The 22,270-nt window shown below is 39.5% G+C and overlaps 1 protein-coding gene across 4 annotated transcripts in view; it reads left to right on the top strand.

The window, feature by feature from the left end:
* The window catches only part of LOC121086126 (ubiquitin-conjugating enzyme E2 E2), a 217,687-nt gene that overhangs the window by 177,161 nt on the left and 18,256 nt on the right, over positions 1 to 22,270 (top strand). For all 4 annotated transcript variants that reach the window (XM_040589378.1, XM_040589377.1, XM_040589379.1 and 1 more), the window contains 2 exons: positions 1,853 to 1,985; positions 16,075 to 16,222. In XM_040589378.1, coding sequence (XP_040445312.1) covers positions 1,853 to 1,985; positions 16,075 to 16,222 — 281 coding nt within the window. The remainder of the gene's footprint in view (positions 1 to 1,852; positions 1,986 to 16,074; positions 16,223 to 22,270) is intronic.

Below are 22,270 nucleotides of genomic sequence, written 5' to 3'. Positions count from 1 at the left end.
TTTTTTAGAGTTTTACTTTCTGTGAACCTTGTATACCATAGTACTGATGTAGGACCACATTTGTTTGGGCTTATAAAGAGTTCAATTAGCCCCTTAATGCCTAGTTCAGTCACAATTAAACCTTCCCTGTTGACTCAGGATTGGTCTTTCTAAAGGCAGTGGAGGTGTTTTTAATTATTCATTCACTGGTTTGTTTTTTACAGCAGTCTCAGCTGTGCTTTATTATTCAAAGGTTAATGCAAACTGAGAACTGGGTAAATTAAATTTGTTTGGCAGCTAGCAACCTGATGTATTATCGACACTGTGAAATATGGATGGCAACACTTCTGCTGTTGTGACACTCTAAAAAGCCAGATTTTATCTTTAAAACAATTGCTAGTTTTGTTACTATGGCTGATAGAAAATGAATGTTCCATAATGTTATAGTATCTCTAACCCATTTTTGTTAGGAAAGCGCATAGTTTAGAAAGCCAGGAAGCATTAACAGCTATTATAGAAAATTGATGTAGGTACCACGACTAATGAAGTACACTTCACAGTACTAAGTCACGCAGTTGTATGCAGGGAATCATGCAGCCAGAAGTTTTAATGAAGAGGGCCCAAGGAATTTCAGGTGAAAGAGGGTTTTATTAACTTTCAATGAACAAAATGAATAGTTGAGCAGTGAACATGACATGATGTCGTATAATAATTGTATGCCTTGGGTACACTGTGAGGCATGGAGCATAGCCAAGAGCTTTCATCTGTTCTACACACAGGGTTATTTCACAAACCCCTGCACGCTGTGGAAATCTTTATTGCAAACGTAGCAAGAATTGTATCACAAGAAATGCCTTAAGACAATACCACGTCACTTATTTGAAATATCTACCAGCACTGCCTTCCTCTGAAACATATTCATCAGCTATTTAGAAGCCACCGTCCCAACTGATCCTAATTGAAATTCACAACCTGTATCAGTGACTGGTATCAGCAGGCTGTGAACCAAAAGGAAGCCTTCATATTCCTTAAGAGGCCACCCTGAGTAAAGTATGTATTTCTATGGGCAAGCATTATGTTGTATGAAAGGAGGCTGTGTTGGCTTGTGGAAGAGTCATGCCCAAGAACTTTTATTAGGCTTTAATTTTATTTTTTCAGAAATTGACCATGTGGGTGAGAGATTTTTCTTGTTGCACGTAAGGATTATGTTTTGTACATTTTAAATACTGTTTCAGTGCTGTATTTTTAAACGGGGGCTTTGAATTAACATAATCCAAAGTTTAACCCGCTTCCTGTTTGTAATATTTTTAAGATACGGTAATGATTGCAGAGTAAAGCAGCCTTCTGTACTGGTGACTGGAGACCTTAGGTTAGTAACTTAGAAAGTGCAGCTGCAAGGTCATTTGTGCCCTGCTCAGTCTTTAGTACAGTCTGTGCTGTATAATAATATGTGTAATTATACTGCAACTGACTGATGAGGTAGGTGGATGAGGAGGTAGGTGAAAATAGCATGGCTTGTGAGGCAAGACAGTGACAAGACATCTCAGCAAAGTAAGTCCCTGTATCCTTGCACTGTAAATACTTCACATCTGCCCACTAAAGTATTTGAGAGAAGGCAGTCAGAAATTTTTCTGTGCTTATTTGAATAATTTATAATGTGATTTTAATAATTCTTCCTAACTGAATATATTACTTCACCAAAAGTGTCACAGGACACCAGTTAGATGTTTTATCCAGGACTAACTTAATGAATGTAATATGCAATTTTGATTTGTAGTGTTATCGCAAAACCAGCAGTGCTACTGGTAGAGTATGACTGATGGAGTATATTCTTGATTGTATGTGGTTATTGTATTTTTGTTTTCTATTTTAGTGCTGGACCCAAAGGAGACAACATTTATGAATGGAGGTCAACTATACTGGGGCCTCCAGGGTCTGTATATGAAGGTGGAGTTTTCTTCCTTGACATTACCTTTTCACCGGACTATCCTTTTAAACCACCTAAGGTTAGTAGGAGGATATTATAAGTCTGATAGGAGTCCTCTCCTTGTGATTTTTTTTCATGTATGTGTTGGTATATCATTGTAGGATGAAACATAAAGCCTCCAAGGCAATAGTGACTGTTTAAACTGAGCATTTTGATGGAAAGATTTCAAGTAACTGCCTAAAATTTGCCTGTATGTTGCCAGTATGGCTGGTTGGTTGTGGATTTGTTTAGCAAATGGTTGCATAATTTCCAACAGTACTTTGTTTGTTTGATTTGGATTTGTTTCTTAGATGAAAGCAATTATATTTGAGTTGCACCCTTTATAAGCAACTGAAGATACATAATCTTCCCAGTTTACCTACACCATTCACCAGGGGTCTGTGGCAGCCTTGACAAAAATACGCACCTTTTGCACTAGCCCATATACATTACCTCTGCAGGTGCAAGGTACGCTATTGTTCAAAAAGTTATAAGTAATTGCTTTGCATCAGTTTTCTAGAAGAATATGGAAATACAGCAGCAAAGGCAAGAAACTGGAGTGAAAGACAGAGATTTACAGAATTCCATATGGATTAATTTTCTAATGTTATCGATAACAACACTAACCACAAACATAGAACTGTATTGATAACATGAAGGTGGTAGACCATTACCTTGTTCAGGTAGGCTCGGAATGTCAAACAGGAAAAATCTAGTGATTATGAAGACTGGAAAAACAGAAATGGGGTGAAATATAGTAGTAGAATGTGATCGATAACCAGTAGTAGTAATTGCTGAGGGAAGATGTCGAAATGGGGGTTTATTGGGTGATCACAGGATTATTACAAACCACTCATCTAATGCATCTATAAAAAAGGCAAATACACTCCTAAGATGCATCAGATAAGGAATTACCAATATCATACACAAAACACTCGTACGACCTTATCTGGAAGACTTGAGTACAATTCTTAACACACATGTTCACTAAGAGGAACAGAAGCTGGGAAAATTTACACCACAGGGCTGTTAATGGAGTCAAATAAATTGATGGGCCTGCTTTTATGAAACAAAGTGAAAAGAAGTCAGTTGTTTACCTTGCCAGTGTGGAGAGTGAGGCTTTGGAACATCTTCCCAGGAGGAGCTATGGGAGCAAAAGTATTTACCTTCTTTTTGACACATTTGTGAAAAAGTTGATCTGCCACATTGGTCTGTAATAGAAGGGTGTTGCATTAAAAGAGAGAGTATCTGGTTTCTATTTGATTACTGTGAGTACACTATTGAAAGAGAAATGGTTATAAACGGAATTTTAATGCCACAGTGGTTATGTTTATAGTAGCTAGCACGGATATTATCAGGAAAAAAAATTAAAAAAGAATGAGATGTGAATTCAAAGTACTTGGCATTCTGTAAATTGGACTTTCTAGCCAGTGACCTAAAGATGGGTCAGTATAACAGTATTAGAAATTGTCTAACTTTGTTTCGCACTTCTAGTGTTCCAATTTAGGGAAGCTTTGAGGTCACTGACAAGTCTTACAGGAGTTGTACACCTTGCTGACTGCACATTTTCTGATTTAGGTAACTGTGATTACACCGTGGAGAAAAAAAAAAATGAAACTTCATAAAAGAATTTGAAACTTTAACTTCTCCTTCAGTTAGTTAAAGCTTTGAGCACACTGAGCTGGGGCAATGCCCTGTTCTCCCTGCCCCCCTCCCACTCCAGGCCAGTCCAGACTTCTGACTTGCTTTGCAAGGTCTGTGTTAACAGTCCTCTTTTGTTTGCTTCTTTCCTGGGCTTAATCTGTTTGCAGTAGCCAAAACGTAAGGGTTACATTCAGTCCCCCAACAAATTAAAATTATATTAGTTAGGGGATATTGGCGTATCCACTAAATGGATTGACTGAGTATAAAATAGAGCTTGAAGTTCTCTCAGAGATCCAAACCTAATATGTAAAGAACTAGATCTGAAAGACAAGCTGGAGGGATATCTTTTGTCATTCTCTGTTGAATCTGTTGAGTCTTGAGGCAATATATGCAATAGGCATCCTTTTAAAACAGAAGGTGAAGGTCCAGTTTGCTGTTTCACCATGAGGTAAAGACTTTTTCAGTCCACACTCAGTTGTGCTTGGCAGCTGTATTATTTTGAGTCACGAGTAATGTAGCTGTGCATTGATTATTAATGAAATATCAAGCAAAGAGGTGGTTCTTGTCCTGCTTTGTAATAGATTTTTTAGTCTGCCTTCATCTCAATGCCAGTTGTCATTGTAAGAAGCATGTGCATATAAATTATATGAAAATTTACTGCTTGATACAGGATGAGAGAGTTGATGTTGCCATATTGTATTACTAAAAGGCCAGTATTTATGATGAAGGACACTGTTATCTGTAAGAAGGTAATGAGTACATGTGCAGAGGGGACAACGTCAGATAGAACTATGTCGCTAGCATACTTTGTACACGTGCATTCTTATTCTATTCACTTCAGCCACTGTTGTAAACGACAGGATTTTAGGATCCTAGGTTGTAGGATCTCTCAACCTGTTGCTGTTTCATTACACCTGTTTTCCAGACCCTATCAAACTGATTCATAGGTAAAATAGTTTGAAAAATCCCTTGTATAAAGCAGCGTGGGAAGATGACTGCTTGTCATAAGGTAGCTGCTGCCAGTCGGCATCGTTGGGAAAGGGTGGTTAAATATGTTCTCCACACACTTATTTCTAGTAAATGGGAGGTAGTGAGTGCATGGAACGTAACATATGGCCTCATGGTACAGTGCTATCTGTGTCACTGTGTGTTGACATCTCTTGTACTTCACTGCATGATTTGTGATATTTGGTGCTATTCTCAAAATCATAGGTCCTAGGATTATGGGAATAGATCAACTTAGATATTTTTTCTAAGTATAGTCCCACTTCTTATGGCTCAATCATCTTAAAAAATCTAGAGATAAAGTACAAGACTGTGGAATGTACTGAGAAAGACATAAAATGTATTCCTGAGTGTTGGCAAGATTACGTCCCTGTAAGTACATAGCAGAAAGGGTCTAATTCACATTTCTCACTGTGATTGAATTCATACATTACTCCTGAGATTTCTGTGGGCCATTTTTATCCCTCTTCTACTATGAAGTAAGGAAACATTTAAATGAGTACTGTCAAAATTGATCTTCCAAAAATGTGACCACAGAAGACCTGGGAAGAAACAGAAACTGTATTTCCCAGATGAAATTACTTGACCCAGGCTGAAGTTCCAAAGGCAAATATCCATGTCACATAACATAGTTACTGTTAAAGGGCCTAATCCAAAGTGTATTAAAATCTGCTGAAAGATTTCCACAATCCCTTTTCCTTATCTATTCTCAGATGCTGTGCACTCTGTTATTGTGCATGTGCATGATGCACATGGATGTTGGGAAGGGTAAAATAATTTTTAAAATAAGAAAAATATATTGAAGGTGGAATCTGGATTTTTTATTATTATTATAATTATTATTATTGGTTTTATTGTTATTATTTATTATACATTTGTGGTGTAACCATTGTTTGGTTTGGATTATACAAAGTTCTCCGTATTTTCTGAAGGATCCAGATTCCTTCTATAAACCATTGATGCCTACTCTGATCATTGGGCACCCTGCTGCATATTGGAAAAGATTATTTAAAATAAAATTAAACATCTGAGAGCATAATTGCACATGAAGAAAACATGTTTGGCCTATATTTGGGGGGGTGTTTAACAAATGTATAATTTTCACTTGTTCTTCTAGATAGTTAACCTGCTTTCCCACTTGTCTTTATCACGTGAAAGAAAGTGAATCACTCATTCATTCAGGTTTTGTTGAAATAGAAAGTGTCTACCCAAAACTTTCATTTTTATGTATTTCTTCATTTTTTACACCTTTGTAGCCTTCAACATCACATCCTCTTAAGATTTCAAAGCCTTATCTCTATTCTTTACATCCTCTAATTATCTTTTGTGGTCCAGTTCACTTTCCTAGTTTTGTATAGCAATGCATCACTGCCGTCAGGTTTCCCTTCCAGTCTGCACCAACAAGTCTTTCCCCTCCAGGTCCATAGTTTTCTTTTTGTCTCTCCTTAACTTGTCAGTGTCTCTCAAAAGTTAAGCCATAAGCATCATATCAAATTAAGTTATTCTTCACCAAAACAGAATATACCATGTGGTAAGTCAGAGTGTAATTTGCTCTCATGATGCTCTTTTTTTCTCCCTTTGAAGTCAGTCAGTCTATTTCAGTCTTTCAGCTTTGGCTCATGCCTTGAAACTGAACTCCGTATTTTTGGAGCCAGAGGTCACTGACCTTTTCAGCTTTGCTTTCCTTTTAAAGCAACGACATTTGGCATCACTCACAACTGCAGCACCTTCGTGCCAAGGAGTAAACCCCCAAAAAGTTTATCTATGTGTGACTGATGCAGACTGAGTAGGAGTGATAGAGGGCCATCCCAGCCTAACTCCGATTTATCTCTACAACCATAAAACACGATTTTTAGAACAGCTCATCTGAGAACTGACAAATTAACTTTGGCTTTCTGGGAGGGTCTCATCAATGAAAAATATTTCCTCACCTCCACTGCGAGGAAGTTTCTGTAGCACTGCAGAAATTAGCTGAGCACCCAGTTGGCTGAGTCAGCAAGAAAGCAGGCAGCCTGCGGAATCACCGTTCTCTTTTCAGCTGCATCCTAAGTATCGCGTTGGGTTTATGAGATGCCAGACAGGAGGAAGGTATGGAACAGACAAAGCGAGGCATAGATGTGGACATTATCTCACCTTCTGCTAAAGGCCAGATGCTGCTGAGGCTTCAGTCTTGGTCACAAGGTGAGGTTTTGCTTCAGCCCAAAAATACAGTATCTCCCTTGTAGTGCAGTGGGCTGAAGAAAAGAGAAAGCTATGCCCTGTTCAGAGCAGCCACTTAAATAACTAAAAATACTTAGATGGCCTGCCAAGGGAATAACCTTACATTTCTCCAGGGCCTTAATGACTCCTCAACCTTTTTTTATAATGCCTTTGAGATTTCTTTTTCCTGCTAACTATCTTCCTTTCATCCTTAGTGGGTTCAGACAGTTCGCCCCTTGGCTTTAACAAAGGAAAGTTCTCTCTTTTGCTGTCTCTTTCTTTGGGGTATTGAATGGGATATATAGCTACGCATAACTACATGTCTCTTGTGTGCGAGGGGTGTATCTGTGGGTGTACATGTGTATATATATACACACACGTGTGTATGAACAGGGGTTATCACTTATTTTAGTCAGCCTGATCCGACAGAAAGAATTTCAGCTCAGTTTCTGTCCTCAGTCCACATAAGAAATTGGTGAATTCCCAAGTATGCAACCTTTTGATCTGAGATCTGTAAAGTTTAGCCATCACAACAAATTATTAACACTGCATCATTATGTACACTATAGTTATTGAAGGAAGGGCAATAATTTAATTATCCTGCATACTGTCCTCGTGAGGCAGAAAGCCTTGACCGATCAGGGAACCACACCAGAGTCTTTCATACAGGTGTTTGTAGAAAAATGAATGCTCTTCAAGAGAACTTTCCCCCCAGGAATTGTCACTGCGGTGGTGTCTGCATTTTTATCAAGAATAATCTTTATTAATAACTTCTACTCTCATATTTGACTGCGTTCAGTCTATTACAGTGTCAATTCAATTTAGCTGTAGCTGATACAATATGTATATATCTATCATTATCCTAGCACTCTGCTAGCTTTATTTTTGAATTTGAGTGATTTATAAAATCTCTTAATCCCAACTCTACAATTAATCTTGCTAGGGACTTTAATCTCAGCTGACTGAAAAATGGTTTGCAGGACTTGAAAGCTGCAATATGCTAAATCATCTCTAAATCAAAATTAAAATAACAGAAAACTCTATTTCCTCCTTGTAAATCTCCTATGTCTATCGACTGATTGAAAAATTATTCTCAGCATTTGAAACCTTAACTGTTTTAAATCAACTGTTGGACTGCAGGGAGGGTCTTTTTCCTCTGTAAATACAGTGCACAGTGTCTATAGAATCCGGGCTCAATGGCAATGTTAAACATCTCTTCAAATTTTCATGTGCAATTGTCATGTAGCACTAATCTTTGTGCACTAAATATCATTAAGTGAAATCCTTCTCCTGTGACAGAAACTTTCTACCTGTTTCATAAATTCAGCCTCATCTATGAGGGGAAGTTCTTTCTGTTCCTGGCTTCTACTCCACTTTTTCATGCTTACTTTATATGTGATTGGCTGTTAAGGACACTTTTATCTGCAGCGTAATAGAAAAACTGTGCTTACAAAAGTAGATGAGAAAAAATAAGCATTCCTTGGTATTTCTAACCTAAATTGTTATAATGAACCTTACAAGGCAGACCCACACTTTAACTTGCATATATAGCTCTTAACACAATTCACATTTGAAGCTCTCGGACTCGGAATAACCTTCAGTACAGCCTGTTTGATCATCGCTGTTTACCATCTCTGCAACCTTGGTGCAGGCAAGGTTCTGCCTTCTCTTGCCCCTGTCCCAGGTATCACCAGCACATGACCAGCCTTCAGATGCAATGGTCTCCTGTCACTGTTATCCCTTACATTCATTTGGCTGGTCATACTTCTCTCATAGCCTCTGTCACATCACGTTAGCTCTCAGTGTCATGCTGTGCTGCCCACAGCTTTTCTTGGCTGCCTCCTGCCCTCCCCATCCTCCTCTTCCTGACTGCCTGGTGGTCCCTCGCCTGGCACATTCCCACACCACTGCCTCCCCCGGCCCCTTTGCTGTGCCTCCACGCTCCCTTGTTCCTGCCCGGCTTTGCTATTTGCGTCTTGCTGAAAGCAGCCCGTGGATCCTTCATCCATGACAATAAATGGAGTTGGCAGGCTTTCCCAGCAAGCAAAGATTTTGGGTGGCTGCAGGCAGAAATCGGATGCACGGGAGCCTTTAATAGGGAGAAATGGACAACCTACCACCAGCAGACCGTTGCCAGAGCTAGCAGCATCAGCCCCAGTCCTGCTCTTCTTGGAGCAGCTCTTCCCAGACATGTGAACTGCAGCATGCCATTCCCACCCTTGCACCACCTGCAGTGAAACTTGGTTCATCCCATAGGTCCCATATGTTCAGGTAACACTGAACCTATAGAGCAGCGTGCAGCGGTGCAGGGCTTGGGACAGGTCATACCCAGGCAGCTCCTTGAGAAACTTTAATGGCTCTCAACATGAAAGAATCACAGAGATGTAAAGCAGACAGAGATGCAAGCAGAAATATGTTAGGCTGAGGAAACGATCAATAACTACATTTTACTGCAAATAAAGGTAAAGGTCACATTTGATAGGGCAATACCATGTAAGTCTCAGAGATTTCCTTTGAATTCAGTTGTCTGATAATTTCTTCTAGTTATTGCCAGATTGAATTGCCATTTCTTCTAATGAACAGCCTTCTTTTTCAGTCTGTTTTCAATATAATTTAGATCGGTAACTTGCATTGATTTATTTAGTCTTGATGAAATCGGCTCTATCCAACTAAACTTTTCCTGGTTTCCCTCTCCAAAATTTAGGTGGTTCATCATTTCTTCCCATTTCCTATACATACCCAGTACACGAAGTTCTTCAAAAGGGCCTGTAGAGGTATCTTATGGGGAATATCTTCTGCCTCACAGCAGTGGTTTGCATTATGCTTGCCAAATATATTTTCAAGACAGGACTTGTGACGTCTATTGGATGTTTCAGAAACTACATAATTCTGCCATATCAGGCATGTTTTACTACTGCATAAAATCCACATGATCTAAAAATACATCATATATCCATGTTCTTTCTTGTCTTCTTTTACACACATAGAGATATATATACATATGTGAAAGCAAGAATTTTATGTACATCATTACTATAGAATAAGAGCAGATGAACTGGTTAGGACAGAAAACTATGGGTTTGACATCACTCTGCCTAGAATTTATGTAGGCATCGCCTAAATACCCAAAGACTGTTAAAACTGGGTGAGAAAGAAATAGCCAAGCTTTCTTAGAATAAAGTTTAGCACTTGAAGTGCCTGTCGTAGCCTGCCCACATGTCCCACCGACTGGCAGCCCTGTGCCTGCCACTGCCTCAGTTCCCTGAGCACATCCATGAGCTCCCTTCTTACAGAAGCGTAACAGAATTAGGAAGAACAGTGAAACACCAGGTGCTGCCTGTCACATGGTGATATACAATTTTTTTTATGTAGAATAAAAATGCTGCTGTGTGCTAGGCTTGCTCACATTTAGGTGAGAAGGTTGGAACTGCATTAAAGCGAACATGAAGGAGCACTTTTGCGAACTTAGAGAGGTGTGCACGTACAACAATACGGCCTGCATGCTTTCAACTGTGAAAGGGAGGATTTATTTTATCAAAGTTAAATGACCAATACAACTTTAAAAATTTTACTCTCTATAACAGGATTTTATTGCTGACTTTCCATATGGAATTGCTAAGTGTAAGAAAGATTATGCTGATTAAATGAAAATCATTTTATAAAAATTCATATTGACTTTGTCAGAGAAAGCTTTTGATGCTTTGCACCTTACAGTGTTGTTTCTGTTGTCAATGTCCTTAACCCGAACGGTAATCTATTGCCCTTCTTCTGTCCTGCTCTTATTCATTCTCATAAAACTTTGTACCATTTAGGATAATTTTTTATTTGCCCTCTCAGGTACATCAAAGATCATCAAGGTCCCTTTTTACTTTTTCTGCTAGTAAATCTGTGTGCAAAATAAGTACTTGTATAATGTAGAAGCCTAGTATTGCTGTGCTTAGTATTTTTTTTCCTGCAGCAGTCTGTCCAATGAGACAGTGTGAGTAGTTACTCAGCTTCGTAATTACTATGAATATAATGAATAATTACTCATACTGCATACTGTTTCATTTTCAGTGATATTAAAGGTTAACTCATGTGGATTCTATCAAGCAAAATAATTGCAATTTTTTTCCTGCTAATGCAGATGACATATTTTCCTTTGATAAAATAAACTCTAGGTATTCTTTACCAACTAAAATTAGGTGTGACAGGGTTTTTTAAAAACTGGCTGAAGTTCATTTCTTGGTGTATATTTATATTGTGCTCTTTAATAGTGAGCTTCAGTCTGTCATTTATTATGCACTTTATGTGATAATCCCTTAAGTATCTCAATGATTGTTCGCGTGCATGCTACAAATCTGTAGTTACAAACCAGAGGTGGACCACCCTCTCTTAGAAAGGCAGCCTCAGTGCTGGGTATAAATAAAATGAAGGGCACTCTGTAAGAAACTTAAGGATGCTAATTAATGTGAAGGTTATTGCACGAACATTGTGTCACTCTGAGCTACAGATATTTTTCATTTAGGTTGTTTTAAAGGATTTTTTCTAATATGACTAAAGAGTGTAGGTCTCATCTTGTTTTTATTATTCTCTCTATTTGAGCAGACAAATCTATTGCTCATAAAGCCTGACAAACTGAGATGGGAACTATTTAATCCCTCCTGAGCCCCATGAACATCATTATAAATGACATCATTTGAAAAAAAAATATATATATATAACCTTTTGTGTATGCAGTACAACTTCTCCACTTCAGGTATTGCCACTGCAGTTTTATTAAAACAGAACTCCTGGGGAACAGTTGAGGAAGACAGAAGTTTCATCTCAGGCAGGCACGTGGGAATGCACCCTTGTAAGATATGAAAGAGCTTGAAAGGAACTTTCCAAAACGGTGGGAATGAGAGCCCTGGGATCTCAGCCCTGCTTCCAGCTTTGGCCGAGCAAAATAGGGTTGGTTTTGTTTATTCTCCTGTTGACTCTGGGAATCTTTCATCTCTCCCTGCACAGTCATCAGGCTTCAGTGGGAGGAATGAGGAACAGCAGGTGAGGGTTTGAACCCAAACAGGCTGAAGAAAGCAATTCCTGTGTGCACACTGTAACCCTTTGCATGCTAATATGCAAAACCGAATAATTGTTTCTTCCTCCTACCTTTTTGAAGAGAATTGTGACTGAATTCAGTGGAGTCTGAAAGTGCATCAGACGTGTTTGTGGGACCAGCCCTTGCAGACCGGCGATGCTTTGACGTGCCTGTCTCTGAATCTCACAGTGAAGGTTAAGCAAGTCACATACATGGATGTCAATGCCGCAGTGGCTGCTTGGGTTTAGACCTAACATGGGAACATTCAGGGCAAAAGAGAGATAGTGAGTGGTTTTAGGACTACCTCATGCTGCAAAACTGGTATTCAAAGTCACTCTGAGATCCAGGAGTGATTTATCTTTCCTACAACCTACAATCACTCAACTGAAATCCATCTTAATTCAGTTTTCCCAGGTTTTATAAACAGTCTGTATTCAGTCCTAAAACTTATTCAGTGAACAGCCAGCCACAGCTTTGCATATACTTCCTTTCTCTCTAATCATTTTTTCTCCTCCTTTTGAATAGATAACCTCATTTTCTTCTTAGAGACTATATAAAGGGGGGGGGGGGGGGGGGAGGGGTATTTGTTTAATTCTGTTTTACAGTATTCAGAAGGGTTCAGCATTCAGCAGTAGAAAAACAGATGAGTTTATTAGTGTTTACTTCCAAAACTGATTGAATATAAATTCCTTATCATTACCTTTCAAAAGCTTGTTTATAGTACTCTTACAGGTTTCAGAAGGTAGTTGCATTTTTCCCTATTTCCTGTAATTCACATTTTTCTGACCTGCACTTTTATTCAACAAAAATGAGATACCCTCTTAAAATGGCAGAATCAAGGAGAGTAAATCCATAAAGGACAGTTGTTATATATATAAAAAAAAAAAAAAAAAAGGACAGATTACTCCTCTACTTTTCAATTGTCTGATGATAACTTCTCCTTTACACCCACACACTCCCTTAAGCCCCTGCATGGGTTTAGGTGTTTTCATTAGGGGATAAATAGAATTAGAGTGCAGCGTTTATAGCAACCATTTAAGTAGCATCAAAGTTAAAAATATGACTGTAATAAAGAAAATGTAGTTCCCCTGGTATGGTATTATCACTTGGTTTTTCTGTACCACGTATAATAGGAACAACCCTGCATAACTTTAAAATGTGGGTATGGTAAACAAAATCCAGAAAGTTACGTATCAGCCTTTCCCATGTTAGTTGCAATCTGAGGCAATACCTGGCTGAGGAAAGCACTGTCTCCTCACAGTAGTACCCTGCGGCTTTGGGATAAGAACACCACTACCTGCCACTGTCCGTCCACCGGTCCCAGCACATTAAGACTGTCGTTAATACAGCTTCTTTTGAAATTCTGAAAACTTTTATGGTTTTTGTCATTAAAATGTCTCTGTGTACTTAGGCAGGCATTTTAAAGTGCACTGGCATGTTTGGCAAGTCAGTGACATATTTGTCAGTGATAAGCAGCAAGCCTTATCTTGTGAGTGGGCACCGCAGTGTCACGGGTTTCAGATATGCTCGTAGTGAAAAAATGCGACATTTCAGGTCTAAATATTTGCTAAAAATAGCCTTCCAACTACAAACGGGTGTAGTCCCACCTACACTTATCCACCAGATAGACTAAGATGGCGATGAAGTGTTGAACAGGTTATGAAAGACATGAACTACCCCCATTCATCCCAGTGGCTCTCTGAATCCTGCCAAATTCCCAGTGTCCTTGCTTCAATGCTTCAAAAGCAACCGAAGCAGGGGAACATGTGACAATGTGTCTGTCCTCTCAGCTGACAGCAAAACAGTTATACACTAAAATACAGGCTCAAATTGATGGCCTTCTCTTAAGCAGGTTATAAGCTCCAACTGACCTGTCCATAAATAATTTGGAGAGTGTAATTTAATCTGTGCAATTGATTCAATGTGTTTCCCCCACATTCGGTGAGACCACATATGTCTTAATACTTGGTGTATTCAGATAGCACTGAATAAAGTCCCCAGATTTTTCATCACGGAAGCACAGGAAGGCACCTTTGTTCAGGAAAAAGAATTAAGCAAAAAGTTGGTTCCAGCAGTGTACTGAGCAGTAAGCACACAACACTTAAAATTAAGCAGGTACTAAAGCGTTTGCCTGAGTCATAAACCATCGTGCTAGGAAGCATTCCCTGATTCACTTATAGCTCAAGTGTGAGAGTGGCGGGAGTTAATCTGTCTGGGGACTTAATGAGCACTGACCTAGAATTCACAGCGTGCTCCTCCACACCAGCTCCTTCGGCGGGCACTTGTGACGTGCAGTTTGTGTAAGGTAGTTCACCACTTCGGTGTACTTGCAACCTTCCTCGTTCAAAATAGCTTCCCTTTGTAGATGAACATTTAATTTTATCACGAAATACTATTTTTCTTGATCTTGCAGAAGACTTCCTTCACTCCAAATGCTGAAGGGGCGGGGGGAATAGATCGTCTGGCTATAGTGTGTGGATGAACTGAGCTCATTCGTGCTAGAAATATTTTAAATTCTCATAAAAGTCCCAGAAGCGAAGCACTTAGGCTGGAAAACAATAAGCAAAACTACAATTGTAAGGGGAAAAAAGGAAAGTGCCGACAAATATGTAGGGTATGGAGTGGCAAACTATTAAATTATCATATTAATTGGCAATACATTTAGACATAGATGTGTTTAAAAACTGATAAACTAGCTTTGCTGGGATCTTTGTTACAGAACTCACTGGTGCATGACAGTGGTGTCCAAAAGTGCTTTCCCAGATTTATGCAGAAAAGTACTTACAAGAAAAATTATTTTGTGTTGAATGTAGCGTTTTAATACCAGAAATCTACTACCTTTTCTTCCCATTATTTTGTCAAAGCTGCTTGATTTAATCCAAAGGGGCAGAATTTTTTAGTGTGTTAAAGAATTTATTTATTTTTAATAGGAGTAAGCGAGGTGCAGTGCTATTTCGCTTATATCCTCTCTTCTGCTTACTGATAAATGGCCTCATCTCAGTGCCACTGAAATCATTGAGATTTTTGATACTGAATAAAATCAGGACAAGAGCATGCCTGTCACTCCGTTTCCATTGTTCTTCAGAAGCAGGTTTATCTGTGTGGTAGAGCATGAGTGCATGAGCACTCCCAGTTATTGGCATGATCTAAGTTTAGTGAAGATCACACTGTATTGGACATATATATATTGGACATATGTGAAGATCACATAAAATGGACTGGGCTTGTTGTCTCCTGTCTAATCAGCCCCTCTGTTGGCAGGGTTATTGCTGATTAGGTAGACCACTGACATTGTACATCTTAATTTTAGATGTTATGAACATGTCATTAAAACCATCTGGTTTGACTTGTCATTGGGGTAGAACTGGTGGAGAAATTAGTCCTTGATGTCTCCCAAGAGGTGGTTTTTTATATTGTCCCTTGCTACCCAGTAGCCCCAGTATTTATTCTGAGCTATGAAGTGGACTTTCATAGCTGAACTTCCTTCAAAATAAAAGGCTTGTATATTCAACTTGAAGCAGAAGCACATCGTTTGAGGCTAAAAGAAATGATCTCTTCCTTGGTTTGTAACATATAGGATCACCTGGGAGACAATGCAAAATGGATACAGAAATCCTCAAAATCAACTACAGAAAAAAAAAACAACATAAGGTGTAAGCAATTCTACTGATGCAACTGTAACTTAAAATTTGGAAATAAAAGCATTTTATTTGAGCAGCCCTTCTCAAACATCTTCCACTTTTTCCAGGAGTCACTGATGTGATGCCTCCACTTTTTTCCAACTTAACCTATTGGGTCAAACAATGAATAGATGAAGACAGCATAAGACTCTGTCTTCTCCTGCCTTCCTTCAAAGCCTGAAATAGCTGTGGGCCTGAGTTATGAAGGATGTTCATATCAGGGGCTGGAATACCATTTTTTGGCCCCGTGCAAAAATAATGAAATTGATGAGACCAAGGCAAGAGGAAGCTCAGGAAACATGTCCCATTCTCACCTTGCTCAAAGCAGTTCCACTGCTGGCCACAGGTGGAAGAGGAAGATTTTATTTTCTTTATTTTCTTAGGAATATCTCTATCTTGCCCAGTCTTTCACTGACGGTAGCAGAGTACTGTTATTTCAGCCAGGAAAGCAGAATGTTAGTTCATGTAATTTTTTTAATTGCTTAATAATCATCTAATTGTTGGCTTGAACACTTTGTACTTAGACACGCTGTCTTTTCTAGGTAACGTTTCGGACAAGAATCTACCACTGTAACATTAACAGCCAAGGCGTCATCTGCCTGGACATTTTAAAAGACAACTGGAGTCCAGCGTTAACCATTTCTAAAGTTCTCCTCTCCATCTGCTCCCTCCTCACAGACTGCAACCCAGGTAAGATCAATTAACTTTTGTGTTCACCCTCATTCACAATTCGTATTTGGTCAGCTACTAGGGCTTGGTCAGTATGCTGTTTTACTGCTACCTACTAAAAAAAGACAAAAATGTAAATTTTAGATGCTATTCATTTAAATTAAGAAATAGTATAGAAAGCAAGCACAATTTCAGGAGCTCAAGCGCATTTTTAGTACTTGAGAATAAAAATCTTCTAGTTCAAAAAGTTTAATCAGTAGAAAATACCTTGTAGTAGGCACTAATTTGGATATTACAACCAGGATATTAGTACCAAGAAATATTAATGAGTTAATAAATATTGAAAAGGAAAGCTTTCATTTAAATATGCTGATAATATGGTCTCTGAAAAGAATATTAATAGTACTGACAATGACAGATATCTAACACAGACTCTACAAATAATGAAAATTAATTTAAATGAGGTTTATTCAATATCCTGGACAGTCAGTATGAGTATTCAAAGCAAGCTGTCATTCTTATTAACTAGCACAGCACTTAACCTCTTCCCTCAGCTCTTATAGGTTTGTTTTCTGCCATTGACCGCTAGATTTGTAATTTCCACTTTCTCTTTACCCTGTTTACCAATGAATGATTCTGACTGTAGCCTTGGAAAATGCAGTATATAGAAATTACTAAAGAATCAGTAAAGAAAAATTAAGTGATCTGTGTACATGTCGTGACGGTTGTTGCTGGTTGTTTTTTATTGTACACTTCAATATTTTTTTTTTTTTTAATTTGCCATCTAGTTTTTAAACCTTTACGTTTCCTGCTTTAAAACTTTTCTCTGCGACCAAAGGGCTAAAAATTACTATGAAAAGGGCAGAATGTGAGATTCTTGTTTAATCAGGGACTGAATCAAAAGCTGTAACAGAAGATTGAATTATCTCAAAGCTCAAAATAAGGTAAAAGTGGGCAAAAACGCAATTGGCTCCTTTAATTTTCATGTGGGTTTATTCCTGTATATAGCATTAAAACCCATGGTGTTCCTTCCAGCTAAGAGCAGGAGCAGTAGAGGAGCCCTGAGTTACCATTTCAGGCACACCTCTTTCAGGTTGTGTTGGATGCTCTCTGCTTACGTCTCTGAAAGCCTGATTTCTGGTAGCGTGTACCCCAAAATATGCAGAGGTGCCCATAGGAAGTCAGTCAGATTGATGACAGAAATGTAAAGAAAAGCAAAGGGAATATTTACTTCTGTGTTGTAGAGAGCAGGTAAAGTGCTAGAGACACTGCAAAGCTGTGTGGGACGGAGAAACTGGCAGTATGTATGTGCTGACTTGTGGTCACCTCTCTTTGGAGGGATACAGTCAACCTGAAAGCTGGCTTCTTTCCAGTAGTGATTTGAAATTTAGAAATTTAATACCTCTTTCCTCTCAATCTTTTTTCTTCCCCTTAGACTATTTTACAGATACTGTCAAACAACAGTTTTAGCAGACCAAGTGTGTAAGAGGAACACTGAAAACAGTTACCTGTACTGTATCATCATATGCAACAAGTGAACACACTAAAGATGGGAAGTCATTCTTCCTTTTAGTTTCTTTCAGTTCGCAGCCATAAGCATTGTCCTGACCATATTAAATCCAACAATTTTATGATGTTTCATTTTCAAATTTTTTCTTTAATTACAAAGCAGTTTTGGGTTTTGTTACTGCTTTGTGGTAAAATTTTCCTATGATTTTTTGAGGAATGAATGCAATTTCTTAGTTTGTATTGTGAATTCCCCTCTCATGAAGCACTGACGGCAGGTAGCTGTGAAGCACCAAGTCATTTTTGCCTTCTTCGAGACTGCCTGTTTTGATGATAATTTTTTTTATTGAAACGTGAAATTTGAATGTTAGTGATGTACAACAGAAGGCTCGCAAAAACTTACAAATTCATACTTTTCAGCATATTGCCTAATATGCTACAGTTTGTACTGGTTGTACTGCCTGTCCCACTATTTTTTTTAACGACATTTTGTCATTACCAAGTGATTAGTTCTTTGCCATCCAGATTGAACAGGATGGATGGATGGATAGGTAGGTAAGTAGATAGATAGATAGATAGATTGAGAGATACATCACTGGTATATTACACTGAGTTAGGTATCACTGAAATATATCACTTTTATATGTACGCATATATAGATACAGAAACATGCATATATGTATCTTCCTGTCTGTCAGCTGGGAGTAATTTTCTAATCCCTCGGTCCTCTCTTCGTCTAACTAGTCTGCCCCTTTCTAAAGGCAGAAACCCAACAGGGGTCTTGATTTGATAAGCAACTTTGAACTCTTTGTTCACCATTCATCAGCCAGAAGCAGATCAGGTCAAATGGAAAGGCAACACTGAATCTCCCACAAACATAAACACTTGGGATGGGTGAGTTTTCCACCCCCAGCCTCTCTGAAGGGAAGAATCAAGTATCAGTTACCCCCTAGTCTTACATTTATGCAAATCTTCATTAGAACAACAAATAGCAGTAAGAATGGCGGCTAATTAACCCTCAGTCATACACAGTGATTAAACGGAGCTGGAACACAGCTGCAGCTTCATTGGCAAGCGCTGCTATTCTTCTCCAGCAGGCTGAGCAAATGAAAAGAGGTATTTGCTCCTGCCGCTCCTGTCATTCACACATTAATCTACAAAAGCCACGGGGAGAGTCTCTTTCCTCCCCAGTTATACATCACCACCCTTTGTTCCCTATCACTCCAGGCAGGAGCGAGTTTGTCCTTTTTAAACAACTAATACAATCCTTTACTCATAAGCTGTCTCAGACCCTTCAGTCCTGATTATTATTAATTGTCACAGTTTTGCTTGGCAGTATCAGCCAGTAAACTGTGTTAATGAAATGTCTGAATTTTGTAACAGCTGGCTGACTTTTTTCGTGGGGGGAAGGGGTGCCGTAGGGTTTGTGTATGAGTGAACATGTGTGAATTATCTGAGAGTGTGAGAGAGCCAACTGGAATGGTATCAGAGAGACGGGAGAGATGATGGGATACACTAGCAGTCAGTCTGGGGATTTATGTTTTTCTTTGAGGCGGTACTCTGGGGCACAGCGTGCATAGCTTTTTGCAAAGCAGCGCCCCAATCCTGTAAATATTTTGCCATGTGCATGAACAACCCTACGAAACCTGATAGATACATTCATCTGCATGGAACCAAGTATGTGAGGAAGCACTCACAGGCTTTGTGTTTGAGCGCTGAAAATATTTACTACCCGTGCTAGCTGCTAGGGCTTGCCTATGTGGTAGATCGTTATTTCAGAGTAACTCCATGTGTGGACACTCCCCTCTTTGAAAATGGGTTCAGTCAACTCACAAAGAACTGACTGACTTAGAGTGAAAGTCAACTGTGCTTTAAGCATTCAGGCAGAGCCCAGGGGATGTAAATTCCCACACTGCCTTAATCCAAGGGAACTTTCAAGTGTGGATGGCCCCTAAGGTTTTGTATTTTTACTCAGCTTGAAGTACGAAACCAAATAAACTATTTTTATATTTAGCGAGCTGGTGATGCTGAGCTTGGTTAAAATGCTTACTGTTCCCTGTTGGTCATTGCCACCCCAGCCCTGCCAAGGGTTCTTGAGCCCCAGGAAAATTCTCATTTGCAAATGCTTCAGAGAAAATAGTTTGAAATGCTGACAAGACTGTTCTGCGACTTTTTTCTTCGCGTGGCCTCCTTTTTCACACGTTCAAAGTCTGAACTTGGCTGGCCTGATTATCCCCGATGTCTGAACGGTCTAACATCGAATCGCATCTGCTGAATAACACATAGCTAAGCCTTGATTAGGACATCAGGACAAAGCCTGCTGCACCAGCCTCTTTCCTTTTGGTGTCATCTGCCTCTAGCTCCTTAACGTTTTTCCAACACACAAGTTCCACAGTCAGTGGGGATTTTATCCCTCAATTGACATTCCCAAACCGAATGCTGCGGCGCTGCTCCTGGCCCTCTTCCCTGGGTGGCAGGCCATGCCTGGCTGCCAGCTCCTGTGATGGGGGTGTGCACAGTGGTGCAGAGAGAGGGTAAGAGGAGCAGCCGGGGATGGGGAGCAGTCACAGCATTGCTTTCCCACAAATGTGCCCAGTTAGGCTGAACACTTGGCTGGCAGCTGTAACCGAAGGAACTGCTGAGGGGCTCCACAGAGCCTCACTTGCTTTGCTCTTCAGAAACCTCTGCCTGATTTCTAGCCTGAACTGACTCACAGGAATTTTACGCCCTCTTGTTTTTAAGCAACTCTTATCCTGTAGCTTAAATGGCCCCTTCCCTGTTTTCCATCCCCGATGTATTAACGAAGAACCATCCTCTTTCTTCCTGGTCTTCATTTGCTGCACGCTAACCAGACCTATGTCTATTCGCCTCCCTCTGTAACAGAGTCTTTCCTTCCCCCTGCTCAACGTCGCAGCCCTCTCATGCCCCCGCATCATGCTGCAGTCATCCTTCCTGAACGTGCCTGACTCACCTGAGTTCATCAGGGCATGAGGCACACAGCTAGACAGACTAACCCCCTCATCCTCACCGTCATCTGGGTGGAAATATTTACTGCTCCCCGTTGGATGTCCCTATCTCACTGGCAGCCCTGCCAAAAGTTATTTCTTTCTTAGCCCTGTCATTTTCACCGATTGTCTGCTTTCTAACCCAATTTAGTGAAATGACTGAGAAAGGAAAAGGAAAGGGGCGGGAAGGAAAAGGAAGAGAGACAGAAAGAAAGCAAAATCTTTTGCTCAAAAAGGGTATTAACCTCTGGAAAAGAAAATGCACGAACAACTGCCAGCAGTACCCACTTCACCTGGGTCAGCAGCAGCCAGGTTAGTTGGTCTGACTCTGCTCTCAGATACTTCAGGGACATATTATACTAGCAGTGAAAAGCTGCTTGTCTCTTGTTATCCTTCAAACCCACCAGAAAGTGTGAGACAGTTTGTTCAGTGTTACATTTAAAGTTTACTGTCAGTGTAGTTTGAGATTGAAGCGCACATGTCCTCACAGTAGATGTACTCATAAGAGTAAATGAGTTGGACAGATACTACATTACTTTGATGTAAGCCCCATAAATTTTTATAGAGTTGCAGTTGCTCAGCACATCTGAAAAGTAGACTGCTTATGTTAAAAAACTTTGCAACACATATTGTGGTTTTCAGATATAATGTACATTGGTTAGAAGTATATGTGCTGGTTTTACAAGTACTGCCATGAATCGTGAATTTACTGGACAGTTTCATACTTTGTTAACCCACGTTAAGTCACATGGCTGTGCATTTTAATGACTTACATTTTTCTAAGCATAGATAAACAAAGTCAAACAAGATCCTAAGATTATGGGGAGCTTTACTTGTCTCACTAAGGGACACGAGACTGCTTTCAAGCTTTCTTTATGAGCCATCCTTATGTTTCGCCTTTATCTTCCCCAGAAACTTCTTTGTTTTCATCACAGAGTAGGTATAACTGGCAATTTAAGATAACATACTATTGTTTTTCTATTGCAATTTCAGGTTATCCATGTGGTTTGGCATGATTTAGGTTTGCTTAAATTTTCTGCCAAAAAAATATTAACACCTTTAGCTGCACCTGCATGAGGGTGCTGGTATGTAGGAAACTTTAGAGATGGGATTCTGTTATTACGGTATTCTTTTTCTTTGTTTTTTTCTTTCCTTTTTACTTGTTATTTTCCTAAAGGTTTGCAAGGTCCTGTATTCTTGCTGCTGAGGGTATAAAATCCCAGTTCTGTCATCCTTTGCAGAAAAGGATTCGGTTGTGTAATTTAATGCATATCTTCGATCCTCAATGGGATCTGAAACAGCACTTTGGAGAGTGACTTTTCAACATAAGCATAAAAGCCCTAAAAGCCTGAACGGTATTTGCCCTGCTACAAAGCTGCTAGAATTGCTGCTGTCTGTTTCCAGGACCTTTGCAAACACGAGTAGGTGGGGAGATTAGACAACATGCAAGGGGAAGAATTGGATTAGCATACTGCCTCAAGTTCTCAGCCCATTTCCCTTTGAGCCAGCAGTATACGTTTTCAGCGGGAAGCTGGTGTCCTGCTGCAGTGCCACTGCC

Source organism: Falco naumanni, chromosome 4, assembly GCF_017639655.2.
Source record: "Falco naumanni isolate bFalNau1 chromosome 4, bFalNau1.pat, whole genome shotgun sequence".
Lineage (NCBI taxonomy): Eukaryota > Metazoa > Chordata > Aves > Falconiformes > Falconidae > Falco > Falco naumanni.
Note: the sequence above shows the minus strand (reverse complement) of the source record. Positions and strands in the feature narration are given on the sequence as shown.